At 45.6% G+C, this 21,674-nt stretch overlaps 1 protein-coding gene and 1 long non-coding RNA gene across 5 annotated transcripts in view; one reads left to right on the forward strand and one right to left on the reverse strand.

Annotated features, from left to right (window-relative positions):
- Positions 1-6,776, reverse strand: part of LOC140913086 (uncharacterized) — a 31,960-nt gene extending 25,184 nt beyond the window's left edge. Inside the window, exon 1 of the long non-coding RNA XR_012159466.1 lies at positions 6,569-6,776. This is a non-coding gene — a long non-coding RNA (uncharacterized lncRNA). The remainder of the gene's footprint in view (positions 1-6,568) is intronic.
- The window catches only part of CCDC9B (coiled-coil domain containing 9B), a 110,920-nt gene that overhangs the window by 44,689 nt on the left and 44,557 nt on the right, over positions 1-21,674 (forward strand). For all 4 annotated transcript variants that reach the window (XM_073348789.1, XM_073348788.1, XM_073348790.1 and 1 more), the window contains one exon: positions 14,142-14,216. In XM_073348789.1, coding sequence (XP_073204890.1) covers positions 14,142-14,216 — 75 coding nt within the window. The remainder of the gene's footprint in view (positions 1-14,141; positions 14,217-21,674) is intronic.

Below are 21,674 nucleotides of genomic sequence, written 5' to 3' on the forward strand. Positions count from 1 at the left end.
GACCTAGTGTAATAGTTCTACAACACAGCCACTGCCGAAGGGGAATTGTCAGGGCATGTTTGGGGGATAGGGGATGTAGTCTGTGCACCGGTGTGCTGTGGCTATTCTTGCCTGCTCAAACAGCCCTTGGAGTCATTGAAAACCCAATGTATATATTAGGGCAGCCTTGAGGTTGCTCTATCTTGTGGCATGGGATTGATAAAAGCTATCTTTCCTCTCCCCCCATTCCTGCCCGAATCGTATCTCCTGCAGATCTAATAATCAGAGCCCTAAAGTGTGAGAAAAGGGAGCTGCATTCACAACACCCTATCTCCTCCCCATTCAGTGCCCTACGTGCAAGCTATACTTTGCCATAGTTAAAGCTAAACAGAGGACACTTAGAAAATTAATAGGAAATGTTTTGGGGCATGCTCATTAGGGATCATTGCTGCTTTATAAAGGGAGCTTGCCTATCAAATTCGCCTCCTCCAAAATGTAAATATATGCTGCAACTCAGTTTTCAGGAAGACTCAGTAGGAAGTCCATAACAGTCCAAAAGGCTTGGCTTTCCCTCCCCTCAAATAACTTTCTGATCACACTGTTCTACCACACTTTAAAGACAATGTTCCCAATTAACTTGGCTAACTGGGTATCCCAGGGAGAGGAGCCAACATTTCCCTGTCACTGCCTCCTATTACGCATTTGCAAATGGCCACAGTGTACTCACTGGACTTTGTCAAAATTTAATCCAGATAACCCCCAATTAATGCTTCTCTGCAAACCCTCAGGCTGTGCTGTCCTCCTCCGATACCAATGTTCATGTTTGGATTTTGAAATTGAAGCAAGTGGTCTGGGTAGGGAAGGAGAGAGAACTTTCATTCCTGCATTCTGGAGGACACGTGCGCGCGAAGGAGTGGCCACGAGAAATGACAAAGTGGGTGCCATTATCCACTCTGAGAAGAATTCCACAAAGTCATTTGGTCGCATTCACAGCTTCGCTGTGCAGCAGCAAAGTGTCAAATGCATAGGATGGGTGCAGAAAAACCAAACTGGAGCTTAAAATAAAAGAGTCTAAATACTGCACCCTAGTGTACAGAAGCAAGAAGTAGATCACTAAGCAGCATTTAAGGGTCTGAAGGCAATGAAAAGAAAGAATTAAGACTGTTGTATGATTTCACCGTCTCCTTATTGGTGGGTTAGTGCAGCCAGGCTGAGTCCTGGACTAATGACACTGGTATGAGCTCACTTTAACAACAGAGCCACCTCTATTTATTATTGGCAGAGAGTACAGAGGCAGCTACTTCCTGAGACATCCTGCCCCTGTACAAAGAGCCATGCTCTTTAGGAGATGTCCATGGATGTGCTAAAAAACACCTCAGCCAGCAAGCAAACAAGGAGCTACCATTCTGACCCTCAGAGAAGGCAGAGTGGAACTGAGAAAACGAAGGTCCTAACAGAAACCACTGGACACTAGATTCTCAACCCCCTTGTGCTCATTTTAGTTAAGTAGGTTTTTTAAAATGTTTTTTTGTAGATTGACTAGTTTTTTAAATCAGCCATAATCTAAAAAAGGTGATTGAGCTGATCTCTGAAACCCTAATTTCCAATACTTATTCGTTATACCTCAATCTTCTACATTCCAATCAGCCTCATGAGATTCGCCCACCTATTGGGAAATTTCCTACCTTGTTAATTATTGTTATTTGATTTGTAACATGGTAGCACCTGGAGGCCAAGCCCCAATGTGCTGGGTGCTATCCTGACATATCACAAAGAGATGGTTCCTGTCGCAGAGAGCTTAGAATCTAAGGCTATGTGTGTACTGCAGCATGGTGTGTAGACTATGGGCGTGTGACTTGCAGCACGCACCAAAGTGTTGTGCTGCAACTGCCCTGTATGGATGCCGCTAGTATGAACTAAAAGGTACCTAGTTTGCATTAATGTAGTCCTCTTCAAACAAGACTGTGTTAACATGAACTAAGTACCTATTAGTTCACACCAGCAGCATCCCCACGGGGCAGTTACAGCAAGGTTGCTACTCTGAAACCTTTTAGGTGCAGCAATTCTAACTCCTGTAGTAGTCCAAATTGCAGGGCCATGTAGACAATCCCTAAGTATGGGATGAGAGACAACGGATTGGTATGACAAATGGACAGAGGGCGTGTCTACACTGCAATTAAAAACCCACAGCTGGCCCGTGCCAGTTGACTCGGGCTGCAGGGCTGTTTAATTGCAGTGTAGAGTTCTGGGACTCTATCACTTCGCAGGGTCTTAGAGCCCAGGCTCGAGTCCAAGCCCAGAAGTCTACACTACAGTTAAACAGCCCCACAGACAACAAGTCAGCTGGCACAGGCCAGCTATGGGTGTCTAATTGCAGTGTAGACATACCCAGAGGGAACACAAGGTACTACTGAGACAACTGCATGATAAGCAGTACTCAGCCACAAGCAGCCTACAACCAGTGAGTCACGGGACTTGGATACAGCATGATTAAAAAGAAAAGGAGTACTTGTGGCACCTTAGAGACTCACAAAAGCTCATGCTCAAATAAATTTGTTAGTCTCTAAGGTGCCACAAGTCCTCCTTTTCTTTTTGCGACTACAGACTAACATGGCTGCTACTCTGAAACCTGTCAGCATGATTAAAGCGTATAGTGTCGATGGGACCTCACCAAGCCCAATCTGTGGGATATGCGTAGGTTCCTCACTATGCTACAGATTTTAAACATGTGGTAACTAGAATCAGTTAGAGATGCAGTGCACGTGGAGCCTAAAACAACAGCTGCCCCTTGTCCGCCTTCAGTTCAGCTTGCACCCGTTGCACCTAGAAACATTTTCTGAAATGGCTGTGTCCAGCCTACACTGCCACTTCAGTCATTTCCGTTACAGATTTGGGAGGGAGCATTGTCAGCAATTCATCCATTTACTGGTGCTGGCAGGACTCCGAAAAGCCGAAGACAGATACATCTGTCTCTCCCACTCTGCCGCCGATTAATCTCCCTCCTGAGAGCTGGTGGGCATCCCGCTAACTAATAGTAAGAACATAGGAATAGATTCATTCATATGTTTTGGTTTGACAATCTCAGAGCAGTTCAGAGCGGTGAATAAATACATTAACCCATTTTACAGATGGGGAAACTGAAGCACAGAAAGGTTCAGTGACTTGTCCAAAGCCACAGAGGAAGAAAATCAGGGTCCGATGACTAGGGTGCTAGTCTGGGACTCAGGAGATTTGTCTTCAATTCCCTGCTGCCCCACAGACTTCCTGGGTGATCCCAGGCAAGTTATTTTCTCTCCCTGTCCTAGTCTCTGTCAGTAAATTGGGGATAATAGCACTTCCCTTCCTCACAGGAGCATTGTGATGATAAATACATCACAGACTGTGAGGTGCTCAGATCCTATACTAATGGGGATGGTTTAACTACCTCAGAGAGAGAGAGAAGGGAAGAGAATCCTGATTGGCAGTCCCTGTTTCTAGCCTTTAGAAACACTGTTTCCTCCTGTACCACACAGCTCAGGCGGGAGGCACAGGGCTGGCTCTGTGCTTGAAGGGGCAGCTGCATTATTTGTGTTCTCCAGTGGAGATTAAATGTACCTTTGAGCTGAGCTCTAGCAGACTGAGATTGACAGAGTCTTGGCTACATTCTGCTGATGCAGGGGGGCAATTAATTCAAGCACAGCACAATTCAATCCGCCTTTTCAGGAAGCACTGATTCAGCAGCTGCTCTTGCACTCTGCCCTCTTCTCAGCATGGTATCCGCAGGAAGAAAGCTTGTCTCTGTGCTGTCAACACTATGGTGCATGCCATGAGTGGGGGCATGGGAGGGTTTTACATGGTAAGATGGGCAGGTCTGTTCCTTTTTGCCTGCACAGCTCGAAGTGTAGAATGGTTGACAGGACAGCAGGGAGCACAAAGAGACAATGAAATGGAGATTGTAAATCACGCTGGGAGAGTTGGTAAGCACTGCTGGCAGAGTCGCTTGGCTCTCACGGGCAGTGCCTGCCTTTGAGTTTCCATAACATCATGCCATTTGTCCTCGAGCCCAGGAGCTGCTCCGCCTCACAGCATGAAATAGATATTGGGATTGCTGAAGCTTTTTAAACAATGCTTTTTGCTGTAAAGAGCCTTTTGTTTTTGTTTGAGTGTGACAGAGCTCCCAACTTTCCCTATTCCTCACACAAGGGAGAATTGTGCACATTAAAAGAGGGGGACGGCCAGAGCTAGAGGGTGGTAAAGAAGGAGGGGCCCCTTTCTATTTAGGGCCTAATCCCGCTCCTACTGACGTCAATGCAAGGTTTGCACTGAGATGATATCTGGGAGCTTCTGGCATTCCTAAGCTCACTTTGGGCAGCATTTCTGTCCCTGGATAGCATTGCCCTAGCAAAAGTGGGAAAGAAATATGTTAAATTGAATTACTGAGAGGATTCTTTGATACGAAATGCTCTATAAAATGTACAGCATAGCACAATTGATTGGGGTGCATTTAAGGGGCCTTGTCTTGAAGAAACCAGTTTTGGCCATTGCTGGTGGTCAGATACCAGATCAGATGGAGTCAGTGGTCTGATCTTATTCCCATCCAGGGAGTGGTTGCTTTTTCACATTGACTTCAAATAAACCACGATTTGAGGACTTCAATAGCTCAGACATAAGTGAGAGGTTTTTCGCAGGAGTGGGTAGGTGAGATTCTGTGGCCTGTGTTGTGCGGGGCGGGGGTGTCGGACTAAATGATCATAATGGTCCCTTCTGACCTTAATATCTATGAATCTATAAAAGACTTCTTAGCCCAAAGCCGCACAATTTCTGATGCGGTAGGTGTACTCGATCTGTCACGCATTAACAGAGAGATTGTTTTACAGACACCTCTTGTCCCATCTAGACAACCTTCCGCGCACCTTCTCTTCCACTCACAATCACGTGGACCCCCTCTCCTGTTCCATTTACGTCCCCTGGACCCATCTTCCCGCAACTGGCAATAAGGCAGAACTACCTGCCTGCTTACTGGCAATCACACGCACCCACCTCCATGCCAGACTTGCCAGTTTGAATCCCACTCATGAATGCACGTCATCTCTGTGGCTCTTGCTGCAGTGGCGATCTCATTGAACTCTGTACCACCAGTGCATGTAGGTATTTGTAGCTGTCTGCCGTGCATTCCCTACATTTCTAAGAGCCTATGATTATGTGATTTGTGCTTTTTGAAAAATATCATACATGCCATCACCCCCTCCCACCTATTATATTCCTGTCTTTCCTCTTCTTCCCTTGTACATGCTTCCCTTCTGCCTGGTCTTCCTATTCCCCTGCACCAGCTGCCACAGCCCTGGTCCCTTGCTTCTATGTTCTTGCCCATGTTGGCCTGCCATGTGGTCTCCCTGCTCCCTGGCACATCCTGCAGGACAGTCTTGTCCTTGGTTCCCTTCTCTTCTGTTCCACTGGCAGCTTCTGGGGGGAGGCTGGTACCACCACACCCGTTGCTGGCTCTAGTCTTTGAGGAGTAGACTGTTTCCTTTGCCCCTTTTTCTCCTATGCAGAAGCAATCGGCAGTGGAGGCAACTAAGTTGGCTCTTCCATTTCATTTCCAGATGCTTCTGCAGATGCTCAGTCTCTTCACAGGAAGCTTCCTACCACTAAGAAAAGGAGGACTTGTGGCACCTTAGAGACTAACAAATTTATTAGAGCATAAGCTTTCGTGAGCTACAGCTCACTTCATCGGATGCATTCTGATGAAGTGAGCTGTAGCTCACGAAAGCTTATGCTCAAATAAATTTGTTAGTCTCTAAGGTGCCACAAGTCCTCCTTTTCTTTTTGTGAATACAGACTAACACGGCGGCTACTCTGAAACCTTCCTACCACTGTGTCTCAACCTGGGGATGGACCATCCCAAGTGACAAGAGGGTAATTCTCTATTCCCATTCAGTCCAGGGCTTTTTACTGAGATTACTAGCAAGGATGCTAATCCACACCAATTGTGATGGTGGTTTTTGTGGTATGAATGCCTGTCCACAAGGAACTGAACTGAGTCTCAGTCTCAATATACAGGCAGCTGAACAGATGGTGATTACTGCCAGCAGTTACCAGCCTCATCTAGATTGAGAATGATGACCTATAAGCAAAAGGCCCTTCCCCTCTCTTCCATATCCCCTTGTCCTGAGCCATCCAGTCTGTCCAGGCTAACAATGCCCATATTCACTCAGCCCCAGCTACACATGCTCTCCTCCTTCACTCTCTTGCACGCTCACAGATCAATCCATTCCTTGCTGACTCTTTAACACCCAGAGTCTCCCTCCCTCAGACAGATGCAGCACTGTGTGGAGTGGCTTGGATTGTCTAGAATGCCATCTAGAATGCCCTGTGGATGGCTCAACAGCTCTGACACCCAGTCTTGGGCTATCCAGACACTTGGTCCTTTTCCTCTCTCTGGTGGCTGTGGTGTGGAAGTTGCTTTCAGATCTCCAGGCTCTCTTTTAGAAATGAGTTTGCATGAAGCCTGTTGACATTTTGCTGGATTGAGCAAGTGACTAGAAGCTTACCCAGCCTACCACAGGGGTGTATCCTATATTTTAAGAATCAATATGGGTAAAGTGCTTACCTTGTCTCTCCTCCCAGAGAGCCGTGGGGTTGTCAACCAACAACCCCTCTGGGCCACATATAGCACAGCAGAAATCTTCATCTCTTGTAAGCTTTCCCTTAAACAAAGACCAAACAGCACCTTTCAGGCAGAATCATGTTGTCTTTTAGAATTGTACTTTTGTGGTTTGCTAAAGTCAAGTCTCCATGAGAGAGCACAGTGTGATCATGTCTCCTCCCTAGTAGGCTGCACCAGCTCTGCCACTCAAAATGTTAGCCTGGCTCTGCAGACAGTAGAGTTCTTAGAGATTTAAAGGTGCAGCACACATTAAGCAAAGGCAGAACACTTACAGAGCAAACTAGACCACAGGCTCCAACTCAGAAGCGATGGCATAACATTGAGAAGCCACATTCATAAACCTTTCACTCCCACTCACTGTTGCCATGACAGACCACAGGCTCTCCATCTTGGACTCCCCATGCTGCTGCTCTCACTGACAGGTTGACATCCCCACAAAACTCCTTGCCGATTGATTTGCAGCCAGGGAACCCACTAAAAGCCAATTGGACACTAATATGCTCTTCCCTCATGGGTGATGAGTGAGGTGGTGCTGTGCCTGTCAGCCTGAGAATGGAGCAGCAGCATGGGAAGGCTGAGCATGCCAGTGCCCACCTGTGGTCTGGAGGTGGACATGGCTCCCACGATTTTTCATCAAATGTAATCTGGAGCTGAAGTGCAATATTTCTGATGGTGGATTAAGTGGCTTTACCATAGCAACTGCCTAAGAGCCCACAGCTTGGAAAAAGTATAGGGCTGGATCCCACCCTCAGGATCTGTGCATGGAACGGATGCTGCATGCAATTCTCCCCACCATACAGAAGGAGAAATCAGCTGCCTCCATAGCCTTCCCTCAGCCCTCACAGAAAGCTCTCTATGGTGTCTGGGAATATAAAAGTGGTGAGGGCTTGAGAACTGGCTGTGGAGGACCCACATTTCCCACACCTTCATTTCCTGCATCCAGCAGAAACAGAGAAAAATTAGAGCCAGAAGCCATAGTCCTGTTCCTACAGAACATTCTCTGTCCCTCTGAGCTGGAGCACTGGGGAGCCCATGAAGAAGCACAGGGACTCCATGCACCTCACCCTGTGTATCAAGCATATGCCTGAGCTCAGTGTGGACAGCAGAGTTCCTGGCCCCTGTGCAGGTGTTTCCACAATGGGACATGATCTGGCCTGTTTGGGGGAGTAGATCCCTTTGTCCCTGGAAACTCTGAGAATCCAACTCTGCTTCACCCTGTGTGCAGAGACAGAACTGACATCAAACATGGCTTCCACTCCCACAGAAACTGATAAAATCAATTCCCCCAGCTTTTGTAAAGAGCAGCCTTGTTCTCCCCTTCCCTTGCTGTCTGTATCCATGACTTTCCCCTGGTTGCAGGATTCTGATTATTGTCAGTAGGGCTTAAGGCAAGTCTCACTGGCTGTGTGTTTGGTAGCAGTTTTCCTAAGACGGCCCTCCACGCTCTAGCATTTTTCATGGCTACATTTCAGGAGAATCACTTTATGCATTAGAGCTGTGAGCAATCACACCCGCACCACTGGAGCATACCTGTTAATTAACATGTTACATCTTGCAAATAGGTATGTGGCTTCTGGGCGTTTTACATTGCCTTTTTATTAACAGCATTTCCCTAGGTGATACATCTCAAGTGAAACCATTTCCAGTCTGGAGATGGACGAACCGCCCTCACCGGCTCAGCTATACATGTCAGAATATGTCACCCCTCCCCACAACAGAGAGAAACCCACTGCCAAAAAGCGAAAGAGAGAAAGTGTTCCATTTTACACTGTGGATGTGGTTTTCCAAAGAACTCAGCTCCCATATGGGCATCACAATAGGTGGTCAGAAAAAATAATCCACCCAATGTGCTGAGCTTTTTCGAAAATCTGGCCCAGTTGTGGGTGCTGAGCACTTGGAAATCTGGCTCCGAGCTGTTTTGAAAATCTAGCCCCACATAACTAGGATCTGCTGCTTTTACTCACATGGACTAGCACCTTCCTCTGCAGTTACTCCATTTCAGTGGGACTACCCATGGAGTAAGGGTAGCAAATCTGACCCTAAAGAGCTTAAGAAACCATACTAATGTATCTCCTCCGATCAGGATCTGCAGATGGCATCTGCTTGATTGAGTCATATGATTTATCATCTTCATTTTGAAAATAAAAATTCAATGAGATGGTCTAGACCCCAAAATGAACTCATTTAATCTTTCCTACCTGTGGGGATCTTACCAAGGGTGGGATTTGCATGTACTGTGTCAATGGCAGCATTTAAAAACAAGCCTTCTAGAGTAATACTAGCTTGAAAGATCCCAAACAAACCTAAGGTGTGGTCCTTCAGCTGCCCATCCTCTTCCTCCTGCAAGGGGGGTCCCACTGAAGTCTATTGGACTCTGTGAAGGAGTGAAGTTCAAGCATGCAGATCTTTTGGCAGAACTGGGCTCCTAGAAAGGCGCAGACACATGACCCTCTCTCCTCTCCCTTCCTCCAGAGAACAGCATTTCTTCTGAAAGCCCACCCTCAGAAACACCAATGCTGCCATCAACATCTATGTGACAATTCCTACTTGGCACATAGGCTTGAGAGGCAGCATGATCTGGTGACCGGAGCAAAGGGCTGGGAGCACAGATGGCGGCTTGAGCACAGGGGTTCTTGATCCTGGTGCAGTGACTGTCTCACGGTTGGGTGTTAACCTTTCTGTGCCTCAGTTTCCCCATGTGTAGAAGGGCAATAACATTATTCACCTCACACGGGCATTGTGTGGAACAGGGGGTTAAGGTTCGTACAGTGCTTTTAAAATAAAGTGCTGCGATAGTGGGGAGTGTCGCTAGCACACAGAAGATGCTGGCCAGAGTTTTTATTGCGTCCAAGGGACATGAAAATGCCCTCTCTGTGGCTGGACTTGCATGATCATGCCTGGCGCTAAGTCAAAGGGAGAGGCTTGGCAGCGTGGGAAGCTTTCATGCTAGAGTGGTCAGACAGAGGCTGTGATGGTGATGGTGGCAGGGTTGAATTAAGGCAGTCTGGGGCTTTCGGCACAACCCATATGGGCCCCTCATGCCCCTCCCCCACAGTGTTGTAGCACTGCCCCTCCTTGGGTTGGCAGCAGGTTCAGTTAAGATGAGCGGGGCCGTTCACATCTCTTGGAGCAATAGGTTCAAGCTGTCTGCAGACTCAGGCAGGCATCAGTTACACTTGGGGCACATTTTCAAGCTTCTCCTTGCACCCCTGAGAGATAGAAACATCATTTTAAAAACTTGAAAGTGGAGATTCTGATCTCGTCATGTAAGTTTGGGAACTGGTGTGCTAAGTGTAAGGCCAATGGGGTGCCTATGCCTTAATCTGGCCATAGGTGGTGGATTCTGTGCAACACCTGAAATGTAGACTGCAGATCACTGATGTGTCCCCAGATGCTCAGGGCTTCTTGAATCAGAGCCCAGATACTGAAATAACTCTGAGCTTTACTGATCATGTCAGCACTGAGTGAGTATTCACACAGTTCTCTAACTAGCTAATGTCCTCTCTCACTGTACTGCCCCCTGGGATGGCTCCTCTGGGAGCAGAGTCTTTTCCACAACAGCACACGCAACACCTTCCTAATTTTATTTCTGAGCGTCCTTTCAAACTCTATTAGCCAATTCTGATCCCACTCTCCTTGATTGTGCTGTGTAACTCCAAGCAATTTCAGTTAAGGTGCTCCGGATGCTATGTGCTATAGAAACTTGGCTGGAAAGTTTCACTGGAATGCCACTTGATTTTCATCAGTGTAATGAAAGCAGAATCAGGCCCTATAGTTTCAGCATTTTAATTAATTCCTCATCACCCTTTGCCTTGTTTCAATAATATCCTCTATGGCATCTAAGAGTTTTGTTTGTTGTCTAAAAATCGCACTAAGCAACTAGCCAGAATAGGATTCCTGTTTTCAGCTCAGACATGACTTCACATTTATCATTTATCAGAGTTATCATTTCCAAGCTGTTTGTGCTGTGAATTTGCTCTTTATATTTTTGTTTTCCTTTCATGTGCAAAACTCAGGCGAGCTGATGGCCTTGGGGCCACACGTGACTTTCCAGTAACACTCCCATAGAGGATTGGGTGCAATTTTGGAAATCCCTTGGCTACGATTTTGCCTTTCCGATGCCGTGCCACTCCCGAGGGGGTTGTTGGTCTCCCTGCTGCAAAATAACAAGTTGCTACATCCACGTGGAATTTGTGCAGTCAGCCCCTATGCGGCCAAAACTGGGGGTGACCGCAGTGATAAATGCTGTGTCATTTGGCAGCAAAATGTGCCAAAGATCATGTGATGCAGCAGCAAGCAGTCGGCAGCCGAGGCAGCTCGAGTAGGGATGCAGCTGGGGGCAGTACACAGAGCAGGATGTTGCGGCTGTGTCATCGTCATCAGGCCAGTGGGGTTTGCTGAAGTTTCTTCAGCTGGTGGTTCACCCACTGGAGCTGCTTTTTCTTCGCACTGGCAGTTCTCCATTCCAAACGCTGGTTGGTAAGAATGAGGCAGCGATCCAGGGATCCCACAGTTTGTGTGATTCTCCAGTGAGGGGATGCAGGATCATTCCCAGTTAGGCAGCAGGGTCTCATAGCAAAGAACAGATACAAGTGAGGAACCTTTACCTTCCTGAGGTTCAGGGCTTGTCTACATGGGGAAGTTATTCCGGAATAAGGCAAGGGGTGGATTTAAGGCAGTAGAGCTGTTCCAGAGTAGCTCCCCATGTGGCCACTCTTGCTCTGGAATAGCTCCAGTGCTTTAAATTCACATCTTACCTTATTCTGGAATAACCCCCTGTGTAGACAAGCCCTAAACCTGTCCCAGCCTTCACATGATTGCTGTTTATAATAGTGGAGTCTGAGGAGTTGAAGGGTAGGGAGAATAGGAGAGGCGCATCTAACAAGCGCCCTCTTTCCTGCCTGCCCTTCCTGTTTTATTTGACAGGCACAAGAGATTAACATTGAAAGAAACTGACACAGGAGGGCTGATGGTTTTCACACTCCCTGCTACTCTTGCAAGTGGGTGCTAGCCTCCCTCTGCTGTATACTGTGCTCCCGTCATAAGCTTCCGTGAGCATGACACACACGCGCAGCCGTACACTCTATGATTCTGTGACCTGAGTTTTTTCTTAAAGTCTTCCCCCCTCCCCCGCCCCATGCTGTATGTCCCTGCTGCTGCCTGGCGGCATTAAGAAAGTCATGCAATTCCCTACCCTACTGCCTCCCCACCGAATGTACTCTCTAAATGGTACTAGCAGTATGTTTCTACTTCATGAAGTTTCCAAGCTCTGATTGTCCCTGGAGTAGGTTTCAGGAAACAGCACTGGGTCTCACTACCAAGCTAGAGTTGTGAAGGAGCAATGTGGCAAAGCTTGCGCTCCTATCGGAGGTTACCAGCTGCTCCATTGGTGTCTCTTGCAAGTAACACTGCACCAAGTGACACTGCAATTTGCCTTGGAGAAGGGCACGTTTCTACTTTCCTTGTTAAAAATAAAGCACAAGTACTGCAGTCCACAAGTGAGAGGGAAGAGTGTACAGGGAAGGAAAGAGGCAGGAGAGCTTCAGGACTGCGCTGGGGCTAGATGGAGCAAGTAACAACCAGTGATCAAAGAGAAAAGGGTGGGGGTGGAAGGGCACCACAAAAACAAAATGTCACACTGAAGGAACCAGCAGGAACTGCCTCCTCAGAAGGACAGTCTGAGAGTCAGGAGCCATGAATTCAATTCCAGCTCTGCCACAGACTTCCTTTGTGCCCTTTGGCAAGTCATTTAACCTATCCCTGCTTCAGACCCCTGGTTTCTGATGATAATGATCAGTGATCTCACAGGGAGACTCCGAAGCTAGTCTTATTTACCCACAAAGCACTTTGACACCCTGTCATTGAAGGCCCTATAGATGTGATCTGTAATCACCCAAGATGGCAACAAAAGGGTAACAGGCAGTGGAGGCAATGCAGTAGAGAATAGCGCTCGTTACAGTAAAACAATTTAACACCAAAGGGATCCCACGGGTTGAGCTGACTTCAGGCCCTTCATGGAAGAAGGGCTTAAACTGGGTGGAGTTTTCATGATCGAAGGAGGGGTGCCAGGGCTCCTGTATCAGTGTTCAGGGGGGATCCCCTGTGATCTTTGCCAGCCTTGTCCATAGCTGACTGTATTTGTCAGAACATGTACTTGCAGTGGGCCAGAAAACTGTCTGTTTCATTTGCTTAATGCTTTGTCCATGGTTCACTAAGAGTGGGGAGGGTAACTCCAAGGCACCATCTCTGCCGCAACGGTCTGGAGATCTGTTACAATACAATTCAAGGTAGTGAGATGGGACCTAATTGTGTCCCTCTAAGTGTGTTAGAGAGCTGGACTGTCAAGACTTTAGCCTGGATACAGGGACATGGGCACATCCTGTTAGGAGTACTAGTGCCAATGTAGGATCCAGATCTGTAGTTTTTCCTAAAATAGTATTTTAAGTTTGGCTTGCCTGTTTGATTTTTAATATACATACATTCTTACTAATATGTGTGAACAAAGGGATCCGTACTAAGGACAAAGACAGACACTGTATATCTTGCTTTTGCCTAAGCCAAATGGGTTTGTTAGTATAATGGGACCAAATAAAAGCAGTGAAAGTGTTCCTGGGCATGGTGGAAGTGTAATATATAATCGCACACTTAAGAACTGCCTCAACTCCTTATCTCAAGGCAAGGTCAAGCAACCAGTCAGAAGGGGCAAGGGAGGGTTGGGGGGAAAGATAAAACACTAAAAGACCAAAAAAATGCCTGCCCCTGACTGTAGCACAACCTCACTCCTTACCCCTCTCATGGGGTACAAAAGGGGTGGAATAAAGACCCTAGACCTACGACCCCACAAAACAGAACATGACCATAAGTTGTAAAGGGTGGAACTGTGGGTGTGCATTACAAGTATAATTTTGGCTGCTAAGAAGAGGGAAGTAGGAAACACTGGAAAACAAGGCTCTGCGGCATCAAAGCTTTGGGACACATGTTTGCTGAAAACTAATCCCAATAAACATCGCATTGCCTGCACTTAGAAGTTCTGGTCTTCTGCTTTCTGTCTGTGTAACAAGAACCAGGGGAAAGAGTAAAGGAAAAGCCCTCCAACACCTCCCAACTTTACCATAGCAACATTTAACCAGATTGCAATTGGTACCCTGACTCTACTACAGAGCCTCAAGGCTATTTAGGCACCTAACCCCGACTGAAATACCTTTGATGAACTGGTTTTTGGTGCTTTAAGCTTTCTCTAGATCAGCTTTCCTCTTTGGCAGCATGGTGGAGTAGAGAGATCAACGGGAATGTGTCCCCTTTTGCTGCTGTCCTTCTTGCGTCTTGGTGCCCCATTTTCCCTTGCTAGTGCCGGTTTGACTCAGTGCAGCAGGAGCCAACTTTGTCTCTTCTGTTCGCCTTTTGTCTCCTGAGAAATCCCTTTTGGTTTTGCACAGTTGCTCAAAGGCCTGGCACTAATTTCTCACTCTAGAGTCCATGCACAATCGTGAATCATGTCTCTTCTGTATCCCTATAGGTGGATGAAAGAAGAACAGTGGAGAGGAGGCGATCAGACACTGACAAGTATCCAGAGAGTGAGCACAACATAAAGGTGAGAGGGGTCCTTGGTGCTGATTGGTGTTCATGCGAAGGGGGTGGTAATGTAGTGAACTGTAGGTCCTGATTGTCAGAGGGACTGACCATCCACAGCTGCCCTTGAAGTTAATGGGAGCTTTGAGTGCTCAGCCTAGCTGGCAATCAGCCCTCATGGCATTCTTGGTAGTGCCTGTCTTCATCCCAGTAGTGACTGCTCAGGTTCCCTTGAGTACGGAGTGGTACAGGGAGTCCTCTCCTTGACTGCCTCTTTCACCACCCACCCCATTGTAAAAAGAAAAGGAGGACTTGTGGCACCTTAGAGACTAACAAATTTATTTGAGCATAAGCTTTCGTGAGCTACAGCTCACTTCATCGGATGCATTCAGTGGAAACTACAGTGGGGAGATTTATATTCATAGAGAACATGAAACAATGGGAACAGCCCCATGCCAAAGGAATGGACAAGCTTGTTCAAAAATTAGAGATGGAAAAGATGGATTGAGTCACCTGGCCCATCCCCCCATCGATGCAGGATTGTGCTCCAGAGTATTATCCAGAGCTTTGTCCCAGCTGGCTTTAAATTATATGATCATGAGGAAAATGCGAACTACTGAAGAACCAACATACCTTTTAACTGTATGGATTGTTTGGGAGCATTAGTGCTGGAGCAGTTGTTAGCCTGCTATGCAGGGCCCAGTGTACCTTCTCTCCAGTCACCAAAGGTTTCCCTTGCCTTTGTCCCTCTCCTGTGCTGAGTTCTCTGTGACGATGGGCAAAGTATAAATGCCTAGACTGATAGAAAGGTCCTGAAGCACGCAGCTTTGTGATGGCTGCCCCAGTAGAGATTGGCTCCAGAGTGACATAAGGTGGATTTCTACAAAGAATCTCCAAATCGTGCGGAAGTCCTTTTCCTTAGTGATAAGCCAGACTACGCATTTTTACTGTATCAGCCAGTTTGACTTCAGCTCTATGACCCGAGATTTGTCCGAAGAGAGTTGTACCTGGAAATAAAGCAACATTTCCTAATTTTCCTTCTAGTGAGTTGGAAGGTCCTTTTGCCACGTCTTCATTCTGGGATGCCTTTGGCCCTTCGCCTTCTCCCCATGGTCTTTTCTTTGTGATCACACTCGCACTCACCTCAGACTGTGTGAAATGGAAATCCAGTGAGGGTTGAATCCTATCTCGGTGTTGTTCAATAGAAGGGCCAGCAGAGGGTACTCTAAGAACAGCATGAGCATAAACAGGTGAATAGCATCTTTTCGCAGAGGCAGGGAACAAAAGGCAGAGGTGGCTTTCCAGGCCAGCGTGCCAACGCTGCTGCCAGAATGCTTGCCCAGCCACAGGACGAGTGCCATTGCATTAGCTGTTTTCTCTGTGGCTATCATTTGCTTGTGGGTTGAAAGATTCAGGCTGCATTAGCCACAGTCCATTGCTTTAGCAGGAGCTGGCCAGGGTTGCAGTAAATTAAAGTTTGTGCCTTCCTGCTGGCTGTTTAATGCAAACCCTGGAGGAAGCACTGGCTCCCCTGATATCAGACACTCTTAATTAATGGAGCACAAATTGAATAGCTCCCGTTCCCATGCGATTCATTAGGAGAACACAGATGGGCTCCGAAGCATCAATCCCAATTGCACCCAGCAGAGTGGCAGAGGGCTGCCTGATTGGACTCCCACTAGGTCCAGCAGACACAGCTGCGTCCAAGCTGAGCAGAGCCCTAGGTTGGTAAACAGCTCCTCACCCTTGCATTTGACAGGCAGCAGATGTACATCTTCTCTTTATTTACCCGATAAACAGCACAGATACTTGGTGAGAAACACGCCATCTGACAGCTGCAACACCTCTGTCATTCACTGGTTTGGAGCCGCCAGCAATTTTGCTAGAGGATCCAGTGACAAGATGGACGAAGGCTCTGCCCTTCCACCTGTGCACAGCCGGGATCAAGTCTTATCTTAGGTCTCCCATAGAAATTAATTTCCCAGATCTTGCCTAATCTTCATGTGTGTGTCAGGTGGCAGGGCTGTCAGTCTCTGCTCAGGAGAGGTGTCGGGGTCATCATAGGTCAGGTCTGAGAGGTGCATTGGCAGCTGGGGAAGCTTGCACAGAGCCCGCCTGCACCATGTATGCCTCACACTGCTGCTGCTGTTCCCTGCTCTCCTGAGCACTAACCCCACTCACCAGCCATGGCATGCCCCTCGGGATGTGCATTAAGCGGTTAGGGGAGGGGCTGGAAGCTGCAGGGAGTGTTTCAGAACGACCTTCTTCTCAGTCTAAGAACAGGGCTTCTAGGACCACAGCCTGGCATTCCTTTGCCCAAGAATGGAGGGCTGAGCATCTTTCCTCCCCTCTTGCTCCTGCACGGGCTTGCCGAGTCCCTGACTCCCTTTGGTAAAGAACTAATGAGCTGTTGCTTGCTCCCTCCCCCCAGTCTCCTTGCACACACAGGTGGGTCTCCTTGGCAACAGGTTTTTCAGTCACTCCTTTTCCTCCAGTCTATTTTGATCTGCAGTGAAATGCTAGGGAGATTAATTCCTGTTTTGGAGAAGGGTGGAAGGAGAGGGTGGGCTTTGAAGGTGGGAAATGTGGAGTAGTGAATTATCCACCAAAAATTAACATCCCAGGACTCGTTTTGTGCTAAGCTATTCACTCTATTAGCTATTCAGCTATTATACGACTCTACTTGATAGCAGGCTATGGTCAGTTGGTTCTCACTTCCAGTACAAGACTGAATTTGGTTCCTTATTCCCAGTTCCTTAGGTGTGGTACCAGTTCCTTTTTCATGGGTCCCAGTTCCTTATTCAAAGGCCAAATCTATTTGAAATATATTCATGTTAAGACTCATTTTTTAGAAATGTCATCAAATTAATGTGTTTGAATGTGATAAAGAATTAAAATACTAATTACTTAATTATTTATTAATTAAATAATCAGATAAGGAGCTCGGATTTGAGTGTCTGTACATGACAAAATAGGTCTTGGGTCACCCCAGATGACACATCCTCACAGCCAACAGACTGTTCTGAAGGATCTGGGACATACTACTTGCCGATCTGAAGCTTTGTTCCTGCACATGCTGCCATCTGTTAGGTCTTGTCCCACTTCCATATTGTACATAGAGCTTAAATAAGGAAGAGGGTTTTGACAGACTGTACATGACATAACACATCGCAGGTCACCCCATGTGCCATCCCATCCCCTGTGACCGTTATTTCATGAAGAGATGTTATGCCACTTCCTTTCTTGTCTGATAAATATATTACCCCAGTTTTTATTTTGTTAGTTAACATGGGAAATGCATGTACAAATCAACAAAAAGCCATATGCAATCAGTTTGTTACAAATCCAGTTATAATGTTTTCACAGAAATTATACGATAGTTAAAAATGAAGACGTGTATAGGAACATTGGTTTGTTGTTAGATTAATTAAGAGGAGGAAAAATGGCTAAATTTATCAACATTTGTTTAACTGTGTTACAGATATAAAAGCATTTGTTATTGTTTTGTTCATTACACAACAAATATAAAATGAACACAAGGCTTGAGCTCAGTGAGCTCCCAAATAATCTTGTTTATTAACTACATGCAAACATGCAAGGCCTAGCTTAATGCATACTGCTGTTCTGAGCGGTTTCTGATAGCTTTTAAAATATAGAAAACTGTAAAAACCATTAGAGTGCTCACAAATGACTTAAAGGAATACTGCCCTATTCCTGTACACTACAATTAGCTGATCCAGTCTTAAGTGTTGCTATGGGACTTGTACTACAAGAGTAATGTGGCTTGGTACACTTTAGAAGAATTTGGAGAACTCTATCTGTGGCTAGAATATCCGCACTTCCTTTCCTTTTTAATTCCAAAACTCCAGACTAGAAATGCCAGACCTCTGTCCAAGTTTGTGGAAACATATAAAATGTTGTATAACAGCAACTTCGTACCTATAATGGTAACACCTTTGTTTAAATAAACTCTATTGGTTATGCAAATAATGTTGCTGACTTCTGTTGAACTGATCAATATTTGAACGTTGTTTTAAATATTGTTATATTCAAGTTACATGGAAAAGTACTATAGAGAAGCCGATGAAGGATTTTTCTGTGGTAGGGACATTTCCTTTTTTGCTGCGAATGGTATTAGAGAAGACATGAGTCACTATTTTGAGATGGAGCCACAAAAATGCATCTTGTTTTTTTTCCAAATTATTTACTATCAGACCCAGAAATCTCTGGTGGAAATAGATGAGTGTCAAATTTTTGATTATTTCTGCGATTAGACTTAATCGCAAATGTAAATAATAAGATGCATGGTTCGCCATTAAAGAAATGATGTGTACTCAGTTGACATAGTACTTGCTTGCTTTGATGCTAAAACTGTAAAATGAGTAAAGAAATTGCAATGTATTATAATAAAAATACTTTACTTGAGCAATTGGTGCTGCTGCTAGTGCTGATCACTGGTGACCCCTGCATTTAAGCATTCCTAAGGATCTGTATGCTAAGGCCCTGTTTTGCACAGAGAGGAAGTTTCTTCATTAATTTCTGCATAAAATTGCTGCAGCCATCACCAAATTATGCCTCTCCTTAAGGAGGTTTTTATGGTCTGTAATCCTGACACAACTAACTACTGCATCCAACATCCATCTGGAGGGGAAACTTTGATAAAGGTGCATGTGCCAAAGGGCCAGTAGCAGCGTTTCATAGATTCAGAGATTTTCAAGCCAGAGGGGACCATTAGGTCATCTAGTCTGATCTCCTGTATATCACCACAGAATTTCATCCAGCTATCCTGGTACTGAGCCAAGTAACAATTTGTGTTGGACTAAAATGATATTTCTGGATGGCATCCACACTTGATTTGGAAACATCAAAAGCTGGAAAATCTATCACTTCCTGTGATCATTTGTTCCAATGGTTGATCACCCACACTGTTAAAATTTTGTGCCTAATTCTAATGTCAATTTGTCTGGCTTCAGCTTCCAGCCTGTGATAAATAAAGGGGGGTAGCTCCCTTTGATGGACACCTAGCCAGCCAGTTACTATAAAATCCCTCTCGGTAGCTGTTCTTTACTTGCTTTACCTGTAACGGGTTAAAAAGTCCCCAAGGTAAAGAAAAAAAAATGGGCACCTGACCGAAAGAGCCAATGGGAAGGTAGAACTTTTTAAAACTGGGAAAGAAACTTTCCTTTTGTCTGTTGCTCCCTGAGCTGAAGAGACAGGGCAGCAGGAATGCTGTGTAAAGTTTGAACCAGACATGATCATAAATCATCAGATCATGCCTAGAACTACTTAGCTGAACTCCAAATGTGCAAGTAGATCAGAATGTTTAGCTAGATGCGATTAGGGTTATTTCTTATTGGCTTGTGGACCCCTCTGTGCTAAACCCAGATGCTTTTCTTTGCTTGCAACCTTTAAGCTGAACCCCCAAGAAAGCTATTTTGGGTGCTTGATTTTTGGAATTGCTCTTTTAAAATCTAGCAAAAGCCTAAGTTCCAGATATATGTCCTTTCTTTTTTTTTAAATAAAATTTACCTTTCTTAAGAACAGGATTGGATTTTTGGTGTCCTAAGAGGTTTGTGCATGTTGTTTGATTAGCTGGTAGCCACAGCTTGTTTCCTTTCTCAGCTCTTCCCTGGAGGGGAGGTGAAAGGGCTTGAGGGTACCCCACAGGGAGGAATTCCCAAGTGCTCCTTCCTGGGTCCAAGGGTTGGGTTTTTTTTTAATTTGGGTGGTGGCAGCGTTTACAAAGCCAAGGTCAGAGAAAAGCTGTATCCTTGGGAGTTTAATACAAGCCTGGAGTGGCCAGTATTAATTTTTAAAATCCTTGCAGGCCCCACTTCTGCACTTGGAGCGACAGCCTTGACACAGCCATTTTCTGCTAGATTTATGAGCCTTTCAGTACCCAGTATTTTGTCCACTGAAAACTACTGTATGCTGTAATCAAGTCATGTCTCAACTTTTTTTTTGGAAAAGCTAAGCAGATTGAGCTCTTTCACTCTCTCATGCAAGGTCTTTTCTGCAGCCCTCACATCATTTTTGTGGCTCTTTTCTTTGCCCTTTACAATTTTTCAACACCCTTTTAAGATATGGATGCCAGAACTGGATGCAATAGTCTAGTGTCGATCTCACCAAGGCCATAAACAGAGGTAAAAATCACATCCTGCTCCTACTCCTTACTTCCATTTATACATCCAAGGATCACATTCACCCTTTTTGCCACAGCTTTGCGCTGGGAGCTCTTGTTCAGTTGCTTGTCTCCTTCATTAATGATTTGGTTAATGGAATGGAGTGTATACTTACAAAATTTGCAGATGACACCGAGCTGGAAGGGTTTGCAAACACTTTGGAGGCCAGGATTAGAATTCAAAATGACCTTGACAAAGTGGAGAATTGGTTTGAAATTAGCAAGATGAAATTTAGTAAAGAAAAGTGAAACGTACTACACTTGGGAAGGAAAAATCAGACCCACAAATGGGGAATAACTGGCTAGGCAGTAGTACTACAGAAAACAATCTCAGGGTTACAGTGGATCACAGACTGAATATGAGTCAATGTGATGCAGTTGCAAAAAAGACTAGAATCTTTCTGAGAGATATTAACAAGTAATGTCGTATGCAAGACATAATTGTTCTGCTCTTCTCCGCACTGGTGTGATCTCAACTGGAATACTGTGTCCAGTTTTGGGCACCACATTTTAAGAAGATGTGGACAAATTGGAGAGAATTTAGAGGAAAGCAATAAAAATGATATAAGGTTGAGAAAGCCTGCCCTAAGAGGAAAGGTTTTAAAAAACAGGCATGTTTAGTCTTGTGAAAAGAAGATTGGGGGGGACTTGATAAAGACTTCACCATCTTCATTATAATCTTTAAGATGCTTGGTCTGTTGTTCTCCAAGTCCACCAAACGTAGGAGTAGTAGTAATGGGCATAATCTGAACCAAAGGAGGTTTCGGTTAGATATTAGGGAATAACTTCCTTAGTATAAGGTAGTTAAGCTCTTGAAGAGACTAATAAGAGAGGGTGTGGAATCCCCATCATTGGAGGTTTTTAAAAACAGGTAGACAAACACTTGTCTAGGTATACTTGGTGCTGCCTCTGCTCAGGGAGATGGGAAGACGACTCTGGAGGTCCCTTCCAGGCCTACATTGCTGTGATGCTAAATCCTTTTCAGAGTCAGTGCTTCTCAGGACACAGTCCCTCCTTCGGCCGGTATGGCCTGCATTCCTTGTTCCCAGATGTGTTAAAACATACTTTATTTGAATGCAGATCACTTTGAAGGACTGCTTTGTCCTCATCATTATTTACCACTCCTCCAATCCTTGTGCCAGCCACAGATTTGATCAGCAGTGATTTTATATTTATTTCCTGGTTGTTGGTGAAAATGTTGAATAGCATTGGGCCTAGTATTGATCCTTTCAGACCTCACTAGAAACACACATGCTCAATGATAACTCCCCACTGGCAACTGCTTTTTGAGACCTCTCA

Source organism: Lepidochelys kempii, chromosome 6 (genome assembly GCF_965140265.1).
Source record: "Lepidochelys kempii isolate rLepKem1 chromosome 6, rLepKem1.hap2, whole genome shotgun sequence".
NCBI classification, from domain to species: domain Eukaryota; kingdom Metazoa; phylum Chordata; order Testudines; family Cheloniidae; genus Lepidochelys; species Lepidochelys kempii.